The 15,457-nt window shown below is 40.8% G+C and overlaps 1 protein-coding gene across 1 annotated transcript; it reads right to left on the reverse strand.

Moving 5' to 3' along the window:
- Positions 1-1,823: 1,823 nt before the first annotated feature.
- LOC133917902 (ethylene-responsive transcription factor 4-like) lies at positions 1,824-12,424 on the reverse strand. Its single transcript, XM_062361723.1, has 4 exons — positions 11,802-12,424; positions 2,464-2,542; positions 2,299-2,373; positions 1,824-2,149 (listed from the first exon to the last, which is right to left on the reverse strand). The coding sequence occupies exons 1-4, from the start codon at positions 12,330-12,332 to the stop codon at positions 1,824-1,826; spliced, it is 1,011 nt and encodes a 336-aa protein (XP_062217707.1). The 5' UTR covers positions 12,333-12,424.
- Between the last annotated feature and the right edge of the window lie 3,033 nt (positions 12,425-15,457).

Raw genomic sequence — 15,457 nt, forward strand, 5'->3', positions numbered from 1 at the left:
CATACTATTTATCTAGTAATTCAATGGCTAAGCTGAAGAAGAGAGAGAAAATGGACACGTGTCATCACAGGAGAGAGAGAGTCTTTCGTAGGACAGGGTCCTATAAAATTTGCTTCCTAGCTCTGGACTCTATAGAGTGAATCAGCGAGTCTAGAATGCCATGGTGGGCAGCGGGAGTGCTTGCGTAGGCCTAGATCAAAACGACGGTGGCGCGGCATCCAGGATTCACATAACCTTCTGAACAATATAGAAACTTCAGTTTCGTGTTTTGTTTCACGAAAATCTCGTTATGCGTGCGCGACTTGGTAAGTCGTGGCCCGGCCTGGCCCTGTCATTTAGCAGTCGGGTTAGGGTTCGGGATTGGGTTGAGCTCCATTGCCCCGTGGACCTACAGGGAGGTTCGAGGGGCGGCGGCCAGTGAGGCGGAGGTGGCGGGCGGGTGCCGGGGGGGGGGAGGCTAGGGTGTGAGGGCGCCGCTGGTCGTGGAGGACCATCGGTGGACGGTGTCGGTGGTGGGGGCGATGACCGGGGTGGGGAGGTGGCGGTGGGAGGACAGGGGCGCGGTGAGGCAGAGGCAGGGAGGTGGTGGAGGGGCGCAGTCGGGGGAGATGGAGGCCGAGGTGAAAGCACAAGCCAGCGGGGTTGGGTTGGGCTCCATTGCCGGCGGGACTAGAGGGAGGTTCGGGGGGCTGCGGCCAGCGAGGCGGAGGTGGCGGGCAGGGAGGCGGCTGAGGCCAGGCGACAGAGACGAGGACCGAGCCGGGTAGTAGAGGGCGGGACGACAACGGTGGGAGGCTGAGGGTGCGTTGAGGTGACGGGACGCCACCGGCTGTGGGTGGTGGGAGGCAAAGGCGGGGGAGGTGGTGGAGGGGCGTCGTCGAGCGAGACGAAGGTGGAGGTGAAAGAGTAAGCCGGCGGGACATTGTCGTTTAGCTGTCCAAAATTGCCCACGCGTTAGGAAGTAGCGCGCATGCGCGGATTAACTTCACCCTTTGTTTCATTTGAACTTCCTGTTGTCAAAAACATGACAACGACACACGTGAATGTAAGTGATCCTCCATTTCGTTCCTCGGACAGTCAGTCATCTCTCGCTCACCATCTAGTAGAAAGTTAAGGTGTATGATCTAGAGAAGTCACCAACTTTATAGGTTACGAGTACTTAATAATATTGTGAAGTATTAGTTACCAATGTACATGTTTAACCATTGTAATTTTGAAGTAAAAATTGTGCTATTAAACTATAGTGCTACTGATAATAATTACATTTTGATGTGACTGCTAAATGCTAGTGGTACTCCTATATTACTAGACATTTTAAAGTCGATCCCAACACATGTTATCGATGAGGGGAGATGAGGGCACATACATGGACGTCAACTGCCAACACATGTTACCTTCGAGCATAGAGAGGCAGAAGCGGAGTCGACCTTTCTTGTTATCTTCAGTCAAAGCGAACTTTATATCTTTTGTTTGCCTTATTATTTCCACTTCCTTAAGACGATTCCACAACATTCTTGGGCCAACATGCAAAGTGCACCCTAAATCACGCAGAGTTGTGCGGTTACTAAGAGGCACATCACGAATACGTTGAGGGTCAATATAAATCCTCTTAGACTACTTTCAATGTGAGTTTCATTTTCATTTAATGAGATGTCATATCAGCATTTTTGATAATGTGGTAAGCTAATTTAGAAGAGAGAGAAATCAAAATAGTTTTATCTAGATGAAGTCCCATGGACACGAAGTCCAACACCTAATGAGTCTTCTACGAAGAGCATATGAAACAACAAAATAAAACTATGCATTAGAGAAGAGTATTTCAGTCATCTTGTTGATGTGACACTTTTGAAAACAACATTATGAAACTCTTCATTGGGAGTAGTCTTACGGCCACAATTTCCTCGCTTCTTGCTACAAACAGCATCAACTCCACCACCACATTTTCCTTCTGTCCAAATACGTTGAACAATTCTCAACGGAACATCTAAATCTGTAGCTACAGACTTTGTTTCTCCAAGTTTTAGTTTGCCTGGAGATGTTCTCTCCAGAAGCATGGAGTAAATAATGGCTCTGTGAGCGGGATCACTTAAGAAACCCCTTGTTTGATTCTGACCATTTGACAGTTGTGCATCTCCATTCTCATCCTCACCTATTCAAAAGGGTCAGAGGTATAGTTAAGTTCGTTACGCAGTGTGCTTCTAAATTGAGGGGACACAAGTTTTTACCCATTCAAGAACATGAAAATTTAAAGAACACAAACCGATGATCTATTACAAGGAACAAATAATTAGAGCTTACCTGTATTGTCATGAATGTCAACATTTTGGTTAGACTCGTATGCAGATGTAGCCTCATTTAGGTCATCCGAAACATCTGCAAGATGATTAAAACCAAAAACAAATGTTTACTCACAACAAAAAGGAAATAAATGACAAACCCTGAATTGTTCTAGAACTTACATACCTCGATTAGTACCGAGCTCAGCCTGCTCAGGCAATAGCAGGTTGAGGTCCGGTAGGTTGATCGAGGTCTGCCAATATTTCTGCCATAGGTTCTAGTCATTCACTATGAGGTCTGCCAATATTACCTCCACAGGTTCTAGTCATTCACTATGAGGCTCTGAGCTAATGGAAAAGTGTTGTTTAGTGCTGAGACAACTCATACTTATGCACAGATTTGGCGGTTAAATTTAATTTGAAATTATACATTAGGCTGTAAGCGCGCGGCAGCTAATTTTTCATTTGAGAACAGCGTGGGAGTGCAGACGAAAATGCAAGCATGCATTCCCAAGTCATAATACGCGCGCGTGTGGTTCGTGACACTTAAATCCGGAACCTCTCAGCTCGCGCGATATGTCCTTATCAGTACTAGTGATACCATTAGCATATGCAATCCTTTTGACATCTTCTGTTTGAAACTTCAAATGATTATTTGGATATCTAAATGATATTAAATGAAAAAGTTTTCAACTACAAAGTTGTAGATCTCGTCGAGAACTATAATTTTGATATAAAGTTTGTTCTCATCCAATTTCGTATGAAAAAATTATGAATTTTTTAAAATAAACTGTCATTCACTGTCACTGCCAACTCTAACTACAAACCAGCAGTGATATTATCACTGTCGGCTCATGGCTAGAGCCGGCAGTGAAACCTTGACTATCACTGCCGGTTCTAATCATCAACTGGCAGTGATGCTTGACGAATATCACTGCCGGCTCTAGCCACCAACCAGCAGTGATAGTTAAGGTTTCACTGCCGGCGACAGTGATAGTATCACTGCCGGTTCGTGGCTAGAGTCAGTAGTGATAATCAAGTTTCACTGTCGGTTCTTTTCAAATAGCTTTTTATGTCGATCCTTGATACAAATCGACTCGTAAGGAATCGACAGTGATGAACTAGCATATAAATCTATTTCTGCAGTAATAATTACCAGTAAAAAAACTTTTGGTTAAGCATATTAGTCAGATAACTTTGCCTTGATCACTGAGCCTGTGGCTAGTACGCCTCATATAAATCAACGGATGGACTACTTCACAGTATATTAAGAACTCGTAACATATAAAATTTGCGGCTTCTCTCTTAGTCACTAGACCATACACCTTAACTTTCTAAGTAGATGGCGAGCGAGAGATGGCTGTACGTGTAGGCCGTTGGCAAGTAGGTATGGGACGATGCAAGTTCCGAGGAACGGAGTGGAGGATCACTTACATTCACGTGCACATACGTTGTCATGTTTCTGACGAGAAGAAGCCCAAATGAAAAAAAAAAAAGGAAGAAACTGAAGTTTCTGCTTTCTAGATGGTTCAGAAGGTTCTATGAATCCTGGATATGCCGTGCCACCGTCCTTTTTGTCTAGTCCCGCGCAAGCCCTCCAGCAGCCCACCATCCCACCATGGCATTCTAGACTCGCTGACTCACCCTATAGAGTTGAGAGCTAGACCTAGGATGCCAAATTAGGAATTATACAATGAGATTCAGGAAGGTATTCGTGTATCTCCGTGTCTGGAAAAGGTCTCGCAGTTTCTAGATTAATTTGACCCGTATATTGCCGTTCTTGGGATACTTGCCGTGTTTCCAGAATTTCGTACTTTCCTCTCCTTACCACCTCGCTACGGAACATGACGCTTCGCCAGAATTAGTCAGAGTTCACACTGAGTAGCTATACGGGCATCTCTCATGCTGATAGGTACGTAGCCATTAACTTTTAGTTGAGAGAGTATATTTCTAAAATTTATATAGATCTTGTTATTTATAATTTTCCTTATCTTATAAAAGAGAAGTACGAGATGACCTAATAAGTACTAGCTCTTTTATCTCTTATCTTTAAGAACCAGTACTTGCTCATCAGTTTCCACTGTAAGATATGAAAAATCGTGTTAATCACACTATTAAAAAATATGCTTTTTTAACTAACAGATAACAGCTATCTCTAATAATTAGAAATGCCTTAAAGAGCAACTAAAACTTGACTGCACAAGTCACCATTCATACGTGCTGAGCGCAAAGCCGTAACAGTGACACCCACAATTGATACGGCCATATCCACCATCCCTCGCGCACCGGCGGCTTTACTCGAGGCTGTCGGGGTGGCCATCGTGGCCAGCCTCACGCATGCCATTACCAAGGGATATTATAGTGCCTGAACGTCCGATAGATCGGAAACCAACTGTCCGTTGCAACATCGAAAACTGACATCCGCAACATCTAAAATCAACATTTGCAATATTAAAAAATGTACCAAAATAGCACACAGATTTGGATCCAAAAAATTATTCAATTGAGTTTATTTCTATATTTCGTATCTCCAATGCTATAGATGTTCAAATTTAATGTTTCAGACGTGATAGAAATTTATTGTAGAAGCTATTTTCGTTTGTTGGACTCAATTCATGCATCAAAATAGCACACAGATCCGGATCAGAAAAAATTATCCATTTGAGTTAATTCTTATATTTTTTATCTCTAATATTTCATGTGTTCAAATGTAATGTTTCAGATATTATGAAAATTTATTACCATAATTATTTTTTATGTTGCATTTAACATCCGACGTTCAATTTTTTATTTATTCTTCGAATGTTTAGAGCAGAGCATTACCGCTAGGGATGGAAACGGATCGAATACGCATGGAATCGAATTCGGATAGTACGATTTACCACATTTTAATCTGAATGTGAATACGGATCCGGATATCCTCGAATACGAATACGAATCGGATAGTTCGAATACGAATCTGCATTCGGATATCTACTCGATCTTCGAAATTCAGGTCGGAAATTTAAATTTTTGAAAAAATGTGACTGAAATTTGATAAAATTCGACTAAATTTTGTTCTAATTTGATTGGGCCGGAATTTTAGAAATTTTGTTCAAAATTCATGTTGGAAATCTAAATTTTTGATCAAATTTAACTGAAATTTGATGAAATTTGACTGAAATTTGTTCCAATTTGATTGGGTTGGAATTTCGTTCATATCTAAAATTTCTAAAACTTTAGCAAAATTTGATTCCCTGGTTGGCGGATACGAATACGAATCGGATATATCTCAAATTCGGATATCCACATTTGAATCCGAATCTCGAAAACGAATTCGAAAATATCTATTTCAGAAACGAATACGGATACGGATTTCCATATTCGTATTTTAACAAATACGAAATCGAATAATTCGAATTTCTTACCACCCATTTCCACCCCTAATTACCGCATTGCCAATGGCCGTGGCGTGACGTTGACGCCAACGCGAAAGCTGCCCCCGCTGTCGCTGGTTGTGCCTCCGTACATGTCTGTGGACGGCGATGGGATGTCACCGTGGGCACGATGGAGAGGCGGCGTGTTACGGCAAGCCTTCGGCATCGGCGCATAGTGCTCTGGGTACCTCTTTTCGCTTCCATGCATCGGTCACATCGCCGAATGGAGACTCACGTGGTTGCTGTGTTCTGCCTCTACAGTACAAGATCGCATTGCGTGTGCTCACTGCTTGATGCCGTCGCCAACGCAAGCTCCAATGGCATCGGCATGCTCGCAAGGAACAGACCAGACAGTTGCGGTACCACGGTGTAGCTGCCGTGGGTAAGGCTTTGGAAGTGAGGCATCCTCTTTTAGAAGCGTGCCATGTATTATTGTTTTAGTTGAATGGATCGATAGTGTAAAAGATATTATTTTTCGTTCTAATTGGCAATGATGATTGGTGGTTATAAATCGATAAAGATATTTTTATTATTGTTAGTTATAGCTAAACCAGTACTGATGGTCCATCGCTTATTGAGATTTTTTACGTAGTGAACAAAGGTACTAAAACAATATGCATTAACACAAAAACTTGTTGTGACATGCCACATCTCAAATGTGTCCACACTAGCATCTCATCAACATCCATAGATATGACAACACAACCAAAAACGATAAGGGTGGCTTTAGCATTGATGTCAACATTGCACTACAGCTATTGGTAATGGACTGTGTGAGGGGTGGTCACAATGGCCACTCCTCCCCATCCTAAGGTAAAGCCACCAGTGCGAGAATTTTTGTTGGAGATGGTTGCATCAACTATTGGTGTCACTGTTATGGCTTCACGCTTAGTTGGCCTCATATGAACGGTCACTTATGGAGGGGTGTTCTAGTTGCTATTTATAGCTCACTTGTCAATACGAACTTTGACTAACAGGGCATTTGGTAGTGAGAAATGTTTTTGACCTTGCCAGAAATATGAGAATTCCAGCAAAGCGGTTAATTTAGCTTCTAATTCTTGCAAGGAACCAAAACAAATCTTCCTATTTTTTTTACCAGCAAGAGAATCGCTTAAACTGATGTTTCTCATTAGAATCACAATCCCACTCACATATAATCTTCTGAAACTCAAATCTACTGAACTTGCTAATAATTGCATAAATTGATTCTAATTCACCATAAAAAATATTTCCAGTGAGAAACCAAATCGAAACATTTATACTTCCTCCCTTTTTTTTAACTGTCACTGCCTTCTACTATAGTAAATTTGACCAAACATTTTTTCTAAAAAATATTTGTCGATACTTAAAAATATACCATACTAGTAAAGTTTATTTCATGATAAATCTAATAATATAATTTCTTAGTATCTAATTTGCTACAGTAAAAAAGAGTAGAAGGATCTCATTTGATAGCCTATTTTGTCGCTATATTTTACTATAGTAAATTTGATCGTGTGTTTTTTACTATGGTAAATTTGACCAAATATTTTAAAAAAAATATTTATAGATACTTGAAAATACACCATACTAGTGAAATTTATTTCATGATAAATCTAATAATATATTTTTATAAATTCTTTTTGAAAATAAATAATTAAATTTACTACGGTAAAACAATGATAAATAAACGAAAACAGAGGGAACAGAAGGATCTCAACGTCCGTGCCAAACTGTGCCTAATTTTGGCGGCGTGTGTCATGTTCCATAGCGAGGTGATAACGAAAAGAATGTACTAGTACGAATGAAATTTCTCGAAACACAGCAAGTATCCCAAGAACGGGAAAATACGGGTCAAATTAATCTAGAAAGTGTGAGTGAGATCTTTTCCACACGCGGAGATACACCGAAACCTTCCTGAATCTCATTGTATAACATTACGTGAAAAGATATCATTAGTAACAGGTGATAATTATTATTAGTGATAAATTCTGTATTCGTTACTCTTATCACGTTATTAATGATAGGTTATTAGTGATGGGTTATGATAGTAACCCGTTATTATTGACTAAATATTAGTGATGGATGGTAATACTGATCGGTCACTGATGATTGATAATTTTTTTAAATGAAAAAAACCAAAAAATATTTTTTTCACACATGCTATCCTAATGTAGGTCTATCGCACATGTCTCACAAACCACATTATTTTTACATTATTTTCAAGTTTGTGTTACGTGAAAATCAAACCCACGACCTCCCCTTACGCGCGTACCCACCTTACCACATCTGCTATCATGCAATTGTGATAGAAACCAGCTATTTTATCCTTTTAATATTTTTATCGAAGGTCATTAGTGACGCATCATATCCATGATCTGACACTAATAATTGAATATTAGTGACGGGTTGTAATCACTAATTACTAATTTTATCAAATTTCGTCGAGGATTATAATTTAAATATGAATTTTTTCATCATCCAAGTATGTGTTAATATATGTGATGAGTATATGAATATCTCATGTAAACGATCGCAATTTTATAGGTGACTCGGAGTGTCTTCAGTAAAACAGGTATAACTTTTGCATACAGACGCTACGAACATCTATAGAAAAAGTTACATCTATTTCTCTCCCACTTTATCGGGTTCGGGAAATTTTTTTAGGCCAAATTCGGCCTAGAAGATTAAGTTCACACCTCCTAAATTTTCTACACTATTTTCGTCCATTTTCAGAACACATGCTTGTATCTATAGTCGCCACATCTTATATCAAACTTGAGCAGAAATGTACATTGTTTCTGTTCCAGTGCTACTAAGGTGAGAAAAATAAGAGAAAAATAAAAAAAATATTTGTGAGTAACTCAATATCAGATTTGCATTGTTGAGCATTTAAATGGAGCAAAAATAACATATTTTATTTCAATAGGGAACACTTGATTTGGGTAGATGAAGACTAGCATGTTTGTAAAACAGTTGTATGATTCCATTTTCATGTTTTTTTATCGATGGTAAATACCAAAGTTCTGCACTGATGAAAAACCATCGTTTGTGACGGATTACAATTTGATCGTTACTAATGACTGACCTATGATGATATATCACTAATGAGTAGGTTATTAATGAAGGGTCACAACTTGATTCATCACTAATCACTGACCTAGGACAATCCATCACTAATGATCTAGTTATTCGTGATGGGTCACAACTTGACTTGTTACTATTATCATTAATGGTAGATCATAACTTGACATGTCACTAATGATCACTTATTAATAACAAGTCTATATCTGAGTCTGATCAGAAGACACATCAGTGACATATCTTTATTAAACTTATCATTAATAGGACACTAGTAATACATGCTAAGTAGTTATCACTAACTTGATATTTTTTTTCTGATTTCTTACACAGTGTAATTCGTAATTTGTGATTTTAGACCTAGCTCTAGACTCTATAGAGTGACTCACTAAGTTTAGAATGCGGACATAGTTCCTCTGATATCCTGTATAGCTACTGCATGCATGTTAACAGGTAGGTTCAGACCCTATGTATTAACAGTCGTGTTATGGTGGCCAGCGGGAGGGCTTGCGCGGGACTAGACAAAAAGGACGGTGGCATGGCTTCCAAGATTCATAGAACCTTCTGAACCATCTAGAAACTTCAGTTTCTTGCTTTGTTCCATTTGAGCTTTTCTAATCAGAAACATGACAACGTAGGTACATGTGAATGTAAGTGATCGTCCACTCCGTTACTCGGAATTTGCACCGTACCGTACCTACTTGCCAACGGCAGACACTTGCAGTCATCTCTCGCTTACCATCAGAAAGTTGAGGTGTATGATCTGGAGACAGTGGCGGAACCAATGCTAGAGGTAGGTAGAGATATATTTTTTTTATTGAAAAAATGTTAGGTCAATTTTAGATAGAATGTTTTGCTCGTATCGAGAGAAGTTGAATGATTGGTACATAAATACTGATTTGAAAAGAATGCTTTCTCTCCGAATTCATAAAATAAGTACTAAAGCCTTATAAGTAATAAAGAAATACGGTCTCGAGTCATATCATCATTGCCACTATTTTATTATATTTCAAAATAAATATTTGCTTCTCTATAAAGAGCATGCTATCAAAAATAAGCATAGCATCAATATCTATACATTATGGTGCATCGATCGGTACGAAAATAAGTATAGCATCAGTATCTATATATTAGGGTGTAAGAAAAAAAAAAGCAACAAACAAAAACAAAAATTAGTCACCACCATCATATGCAACCACCATAAAAAATCTATTATTTGATTGATCTGTATCAAATTATGGAGATAATATTATACGACTGCAAACTCGACTAGGATAGTGAAAAGACGTGCAAGGTGCATATGTAATAACCATCACAGTCGAGCTTTGCAGCTATATATATGGTAAATAGTTATCTCCTTTCATCATTTGTGACTGTAAAATATGCTTGAGGATCACCTGAATACAAAAATCAAGAAACAAAGTAGTTTATATACACTGAACATAAACATATACGTAAGTGCCATAAGTAAAGAAGCAAAACCACCTCCCATCAAATAAGATAATGAACTGAACAGCATATGGATGATTGAATAAAATTGCTCTCAGATAAATATAACAATTAGTCCCAGGACTACGATATCCTGCTCCCTAATTATCCATTTAACACATTACAAGTTGAGCTAGAAGCTAAGATCACAACTAAATGTAAAATGAAAAAAAAAATATTCTCTGAAATTGAGCTTTCTTCATAGACAATGCTACTGGACATAAAAGCTGGCAGGGAGAGAATTACTCTTTAAGAAACAAATACTAACCGAGTAGCAAAATATTAAAACAGTACCAAAGGTTTTCCTACTCTTCCAGAATTCAATCAAAACAAGATTAATTGAATCACCAAATACAGTAGCTCATAGTCTAGGAATCAAGCCTAACTGGCAATGTAAAAACTACCAACAATAAGCACAGGGACTAAACAATGGAATGCACCACTACTATCAGGGCATTCCGATTTCGCCAATTCAACAACAGAGAACAAACAGATTTAACACCTATTGCACTTAGACATCTAGCCTAACCTCAGTGTTCCATTTGATCATCACAGAGCATATCACCAAGCAGTCCAGAGAGTAGAAATGAAAGGGAGGAGAAAACCGAAATACTCCCAGTGCAATTCGGCTAAAGGCAAAATCAATACAGTCAATAAGCACCTCCAACACAGCATCTCCACCAACATAGCACCACCGCCAATCAATTGCCTGAGCACCAAAGTTCTAAGCACCAGAATTGAGCTCACTCGGCTCAATTTAAATTGACTAAACCACCCAGTGGTGAAACCAAAACTCAATTACCAAATCAAACACTAACCTCACAGTACCTATCACTTCGCAGTAGCCACAAACACCGCCTGGGAGGTGGAGGGAGACGACGTGTGGTGGAGTACTCACCGCAATGATGTATTGGAGCTCGGGGACAGCCGTGTGGAGGATAGGGAACGACGTCGAGGAGGATGAGAATGGCGTCGGGGAGGAGGTCGGCGACGACGGCAGGGAGGAGGATGACGGCGTCGGGGAGGATGGGAATGACACCTGGCAGGAGGACGGCGGGGAAGAGGACGATGGTGTCAAGGGGGACACGGACAACGGGCATGAGCTCGTGGATCTCCGGCGGCGTGGGCTCCTCAGCGTCGTGAGGCGTTTCGGCAGACAACATAGGAAAGGTGAAATTTTTTTTAAGTGTCAAAGGGCGTAGGGCGTCGAACTATTTTATATGTGACGACTTTCACTGCCGGTTCAATATGACCACCGGCAATGAAATGTTACCGGCAATAAAAGTAGTTTCACTGTCGGCCCAATATATCCATCGGCAATGAAACCCCTTTCATTGCTAGTGCTACGGGGTGCAAAAATTTTGTTTTAGCTTCGCGCGCGTGAAGAAACTCGAACCTAAGCCCTACACGAAGTAAGACTAAACAAACCGTTGTGCTACTCAGGTGATTTCGATTGTGTTATACTATCTATATTTATTAACATAAAGTTACAAACCTAATACATATTTATTTAAATTTGAACTTACTATATACCAAAATTAATTTTTTATATGCCTAAAACCATTCCCCGGTCTTCTGTTCCACTGCTCCCTATTCCATGGTTCCCACAAAGCAGCGGAGCAACGACGGGAGCAGGCCAACACGCCCGCGACGGCGACTCTGGTCCGATGCTCCAAGAACCCAAGAAGCGCCCATTCCCACCGCCCACGAGCCCATCCATTGCGCCACCACAGTGCACCATCTCCGGACACGGCGAGCGGTCTGTGGTGCGATCCCAGCCGGAACCGGGCTTCCGAGAGCCCACGGGGGCAGGCCGGCGGCGGAGCGACGACGCGTCCTCCGGGAAGTTGAGCTTGGCGCGGCTCCCGCGAAGGCGGAGCGCCACGGCGTCGTAGGCGCGCGCCGCATCCTCGGCCGTGGCGAACGTGCCGAGCCAGATGCGCGCCGCCTTCTTGGGGTCCCGGATCTCCGCCGCCCACTTGCCCGACGGCCGACGCCTCACCCCGCGGTAGCAACGCCTCACCACCGCAACTGTCTGCTCTGTGCCTTGCGAGCACGTCGATGCCATTGGAGCTTGCGTTGGCGACGGCATCTTGCACTGCGCACACGCAGTGCGATCTTGCACTGTAGAGGCAGAACACAACAACCACGTGAGTCTCCATTCGGCGACGTGACCGATGCAGGGAAGCGAACAGACGTACCTGAAACAATATGCGCCGACGCCGAGGGCTCGCCGTGACACGCCGCCCCTCCAACGTACCCACGCTGGCATCCCATCGCCGTCCACGGACACGGCGGCACAACCAGCGATGGCGGGGGCGGCTTTGGCGTCAGCGTCAGCGTCGCACCACGGCCATTGGCAATGACGTGCGTGAGGGCGGCCACGATGGCCACCTCCTCCGCAGCCTCGAGTAAAGCAGCCGGTGCGAGGGACGTTGGAGGTGGCCGCATCAGCTGTTGGTGTCACTGTTATGGTCTCGTATGAGCGGGAGCTCTAGTTGCTATTTATAGCTTCCTTGTCAGTGAGAAGTCTGACTAATTTTGGCGGCCATGTTCCGAAGCGCGGTGATAACGAAAAGAATATACGAAGTTTCTGGAAACACGGCATGTATCCCAAGAACGGGAAAATACGGGTCGAATTTATCTAGAAAGTGCGAGACCTTTTCCAGACGCGGAGATACACGGATACCTTCCTGAATCTCATTATACAGGATAATTCCTAATTTGGCATATCCTAGGCCTATCTCTGACAGCGGGAGGGCTTGCGCGGGACTAGCAAATGACGGCGGCGCAGCATCCAGGATTCATAGAACCTTCTGAACCGTCTAGAAACTTCAGTTTCTTGCTTTGTTATATGGGAAAAATGCACAAACCCCCCCATAAGTCACTCCATTTTTGAGATTCCCCCCATAAGCCATTTTGTTGCAAAAACCCCCCCAACAGTAATTTAGATTTGCAAAAACCCCCAGCAATTGTTTAATCCAGAAAATAGGCTTTCTTTAATATAAAAAATATGTAAATTCTTTAATAATTTAGATAAAGGTTTTAAAAATGATTCCTTTGGTGAAATAAATAAAATGAAATGTTTTTAATTCTATTAATCTTATATATATATGTTTTTCAATGATAAAATAAATGTTTTAATTATGAGAAAAATTTAGAAAATCTAGAATAATGTTTTAATAGGTTTTCTATATTTTTAATTATGGAAAAATGGTAAATAATTAGAAAATAAAGGGAATCTTTAATTTTTCTAGGTTTTCTATGTTTTTAATTTTAGATAACACATAAGGCAAACGTATAAGTTGCAATGGTATAAAGGGAATCTTCTCTAATTTGTCCGGCCGGCCTACCCATTGGCATGGCACTTGGCCGCATTCCAGCGCCCAGCATATCTTTCGTAGATGCAGAGAGTTCGGCAAGATTTAGCATCAGTCTCCATTGATTTGTTGTTATTTGTGAACACAAATAATAAATAAAATTATATCCTTATTCCTCTAAGGGACATAATTAAAACATTTATTTTATCATTGAAAAACATATATATAAGATTAATAGAATTAAAAATATTTCATTTTATTTATTTCACCAAAAAATCATTTTTAAAACCTTTATCTAAATTATTAAAGAATTTACATATTTTTTTATATTAAAGAAAACCTATTTTCTGTATTAAACAATTGCTGGGGGGTTTTTGCAAATCTAAATTACTGTTGGGGGGTTTTTTGCAACAAAATGGCTTATGGGGGGAATCTTAAAAATAAAGTGACTTATGGGGGAGGGGGGGTTTGTGCATTTTTCCCTTGTTATATTTGAGCTTCTTCTCTTCAGAAAAATGACAACGTAGCTACACGTGAATGTACATGGTCCTCCACTCCGTTCCTCGGAATTTGCACCGTACCGTACCTACTTGAAAACGGCTGACACATGCCGTCATCTCGGCTCACCATCTAGAAAGTTAGGAAAAATTCAAAATTAGACAACATATGTGAATGTATTTATTGAAATAGATAATATATAGTTGTATTTACGAATTTAGTATCCGTATTCGACACACGATATGTCGAAAAGGCTTTTTTGATACACCGTATGCCGAATATGGTACTGGTTCCCGTATTTAGTACACGGTATGCCGAAAAACCCTTTTTCGGTACACCGTCAGCTGTCACGTCATGTCACGTCGTGTTTTATCCTTTAAACTTTATTCCTTTCCACGTTACGCTTTATTTGGCCGGTCGGCTCACGTTTGTGCTTTACTGCTTTGCAATTAATTCGTTCGGCCGGGCGTTTCCATGCTCTGCTACCTATAAAATGGCGTGAGCAGGAGCACAGCAGCAGCTGAGCTTGCGCTACAACAGTCGAGCAGAAGCGCAGCAGCAGCGCAGTGAGGAGGAGTAGTGCAAGGAGAGGAGAAGTAGCAACGTTCGGCGTTTAGCAGCAGCGGAGCAGCGAGGAGGAGGAGCAGCAGCCACACCGAGCAACAGCGCGAGGAGAGGACTGCCTTCCGTAATAGTAAGTACGTAGATTAGGTATGTAATTAGTATTTAGATTAGTAAATGTAATTAGAGTAAGTAGAGTGTTTATTCCGTTCGAATACATTGGTTAAATGGTATTATGTTGATAAATTAGAGTACGTAAAGTATTTGTATAATTTATGATCTCGTAATAGTAATTATGATCTCGTAACAGAATCTATCACAGTGTAACCGCAATTATGATCCCGCGATAGGCATGATAACCGGAGTTATGATAATGAGAGTTACAATCCCCCCACAGGTATGAATTCATGAAAGAGGAGAGAAAAATGGATCTTTGAAGAAAATTAACAGAACTAATTTGATTAATTAGCTTTATCACTTAGATTAATGTATGGGGTGTAATTAGCTATTTATCGTACATACATCTAAGTAGTTATTTGCACATTTACGTTTGTTTAGCAGAGACGCTATGACTATCTATATTTATTATGGAGAATGTCTTGCTATTTTGTATGGGAGGCTCGTATCAATTCAGAACTATCAGTATGTAGAGAGTACGATTGAGCTACCTACTGATCTAGATAGCTTAAAATAACATGTTATGAGACTTTTGCGTGTGAACCAGCAGTCCTATAATATTGTCCTAGAGGGTGTGTGGCCATGGCTTGTGACAAACAGCTCGATCATTGTCCATACGTTGTTCGATTTGAGAAGGAACAACACATGAGCTTTGTACTCA

The sequence above is a fragment of the Phragmites australis genome, chromosome 5 (genome assembly GCF_958298935.1).
Source record: "Phragmites australis chromosome 5, lpPhrAust1.1, whole genome shotgun sequence".
Taxonomy (NCBI): domain Eukaryota; kingdom Viridiplantae; phylum Streptophyta; class Magnoliopsida; order Poales; family Poaceae; genus Phragmites; species Phragmites australis.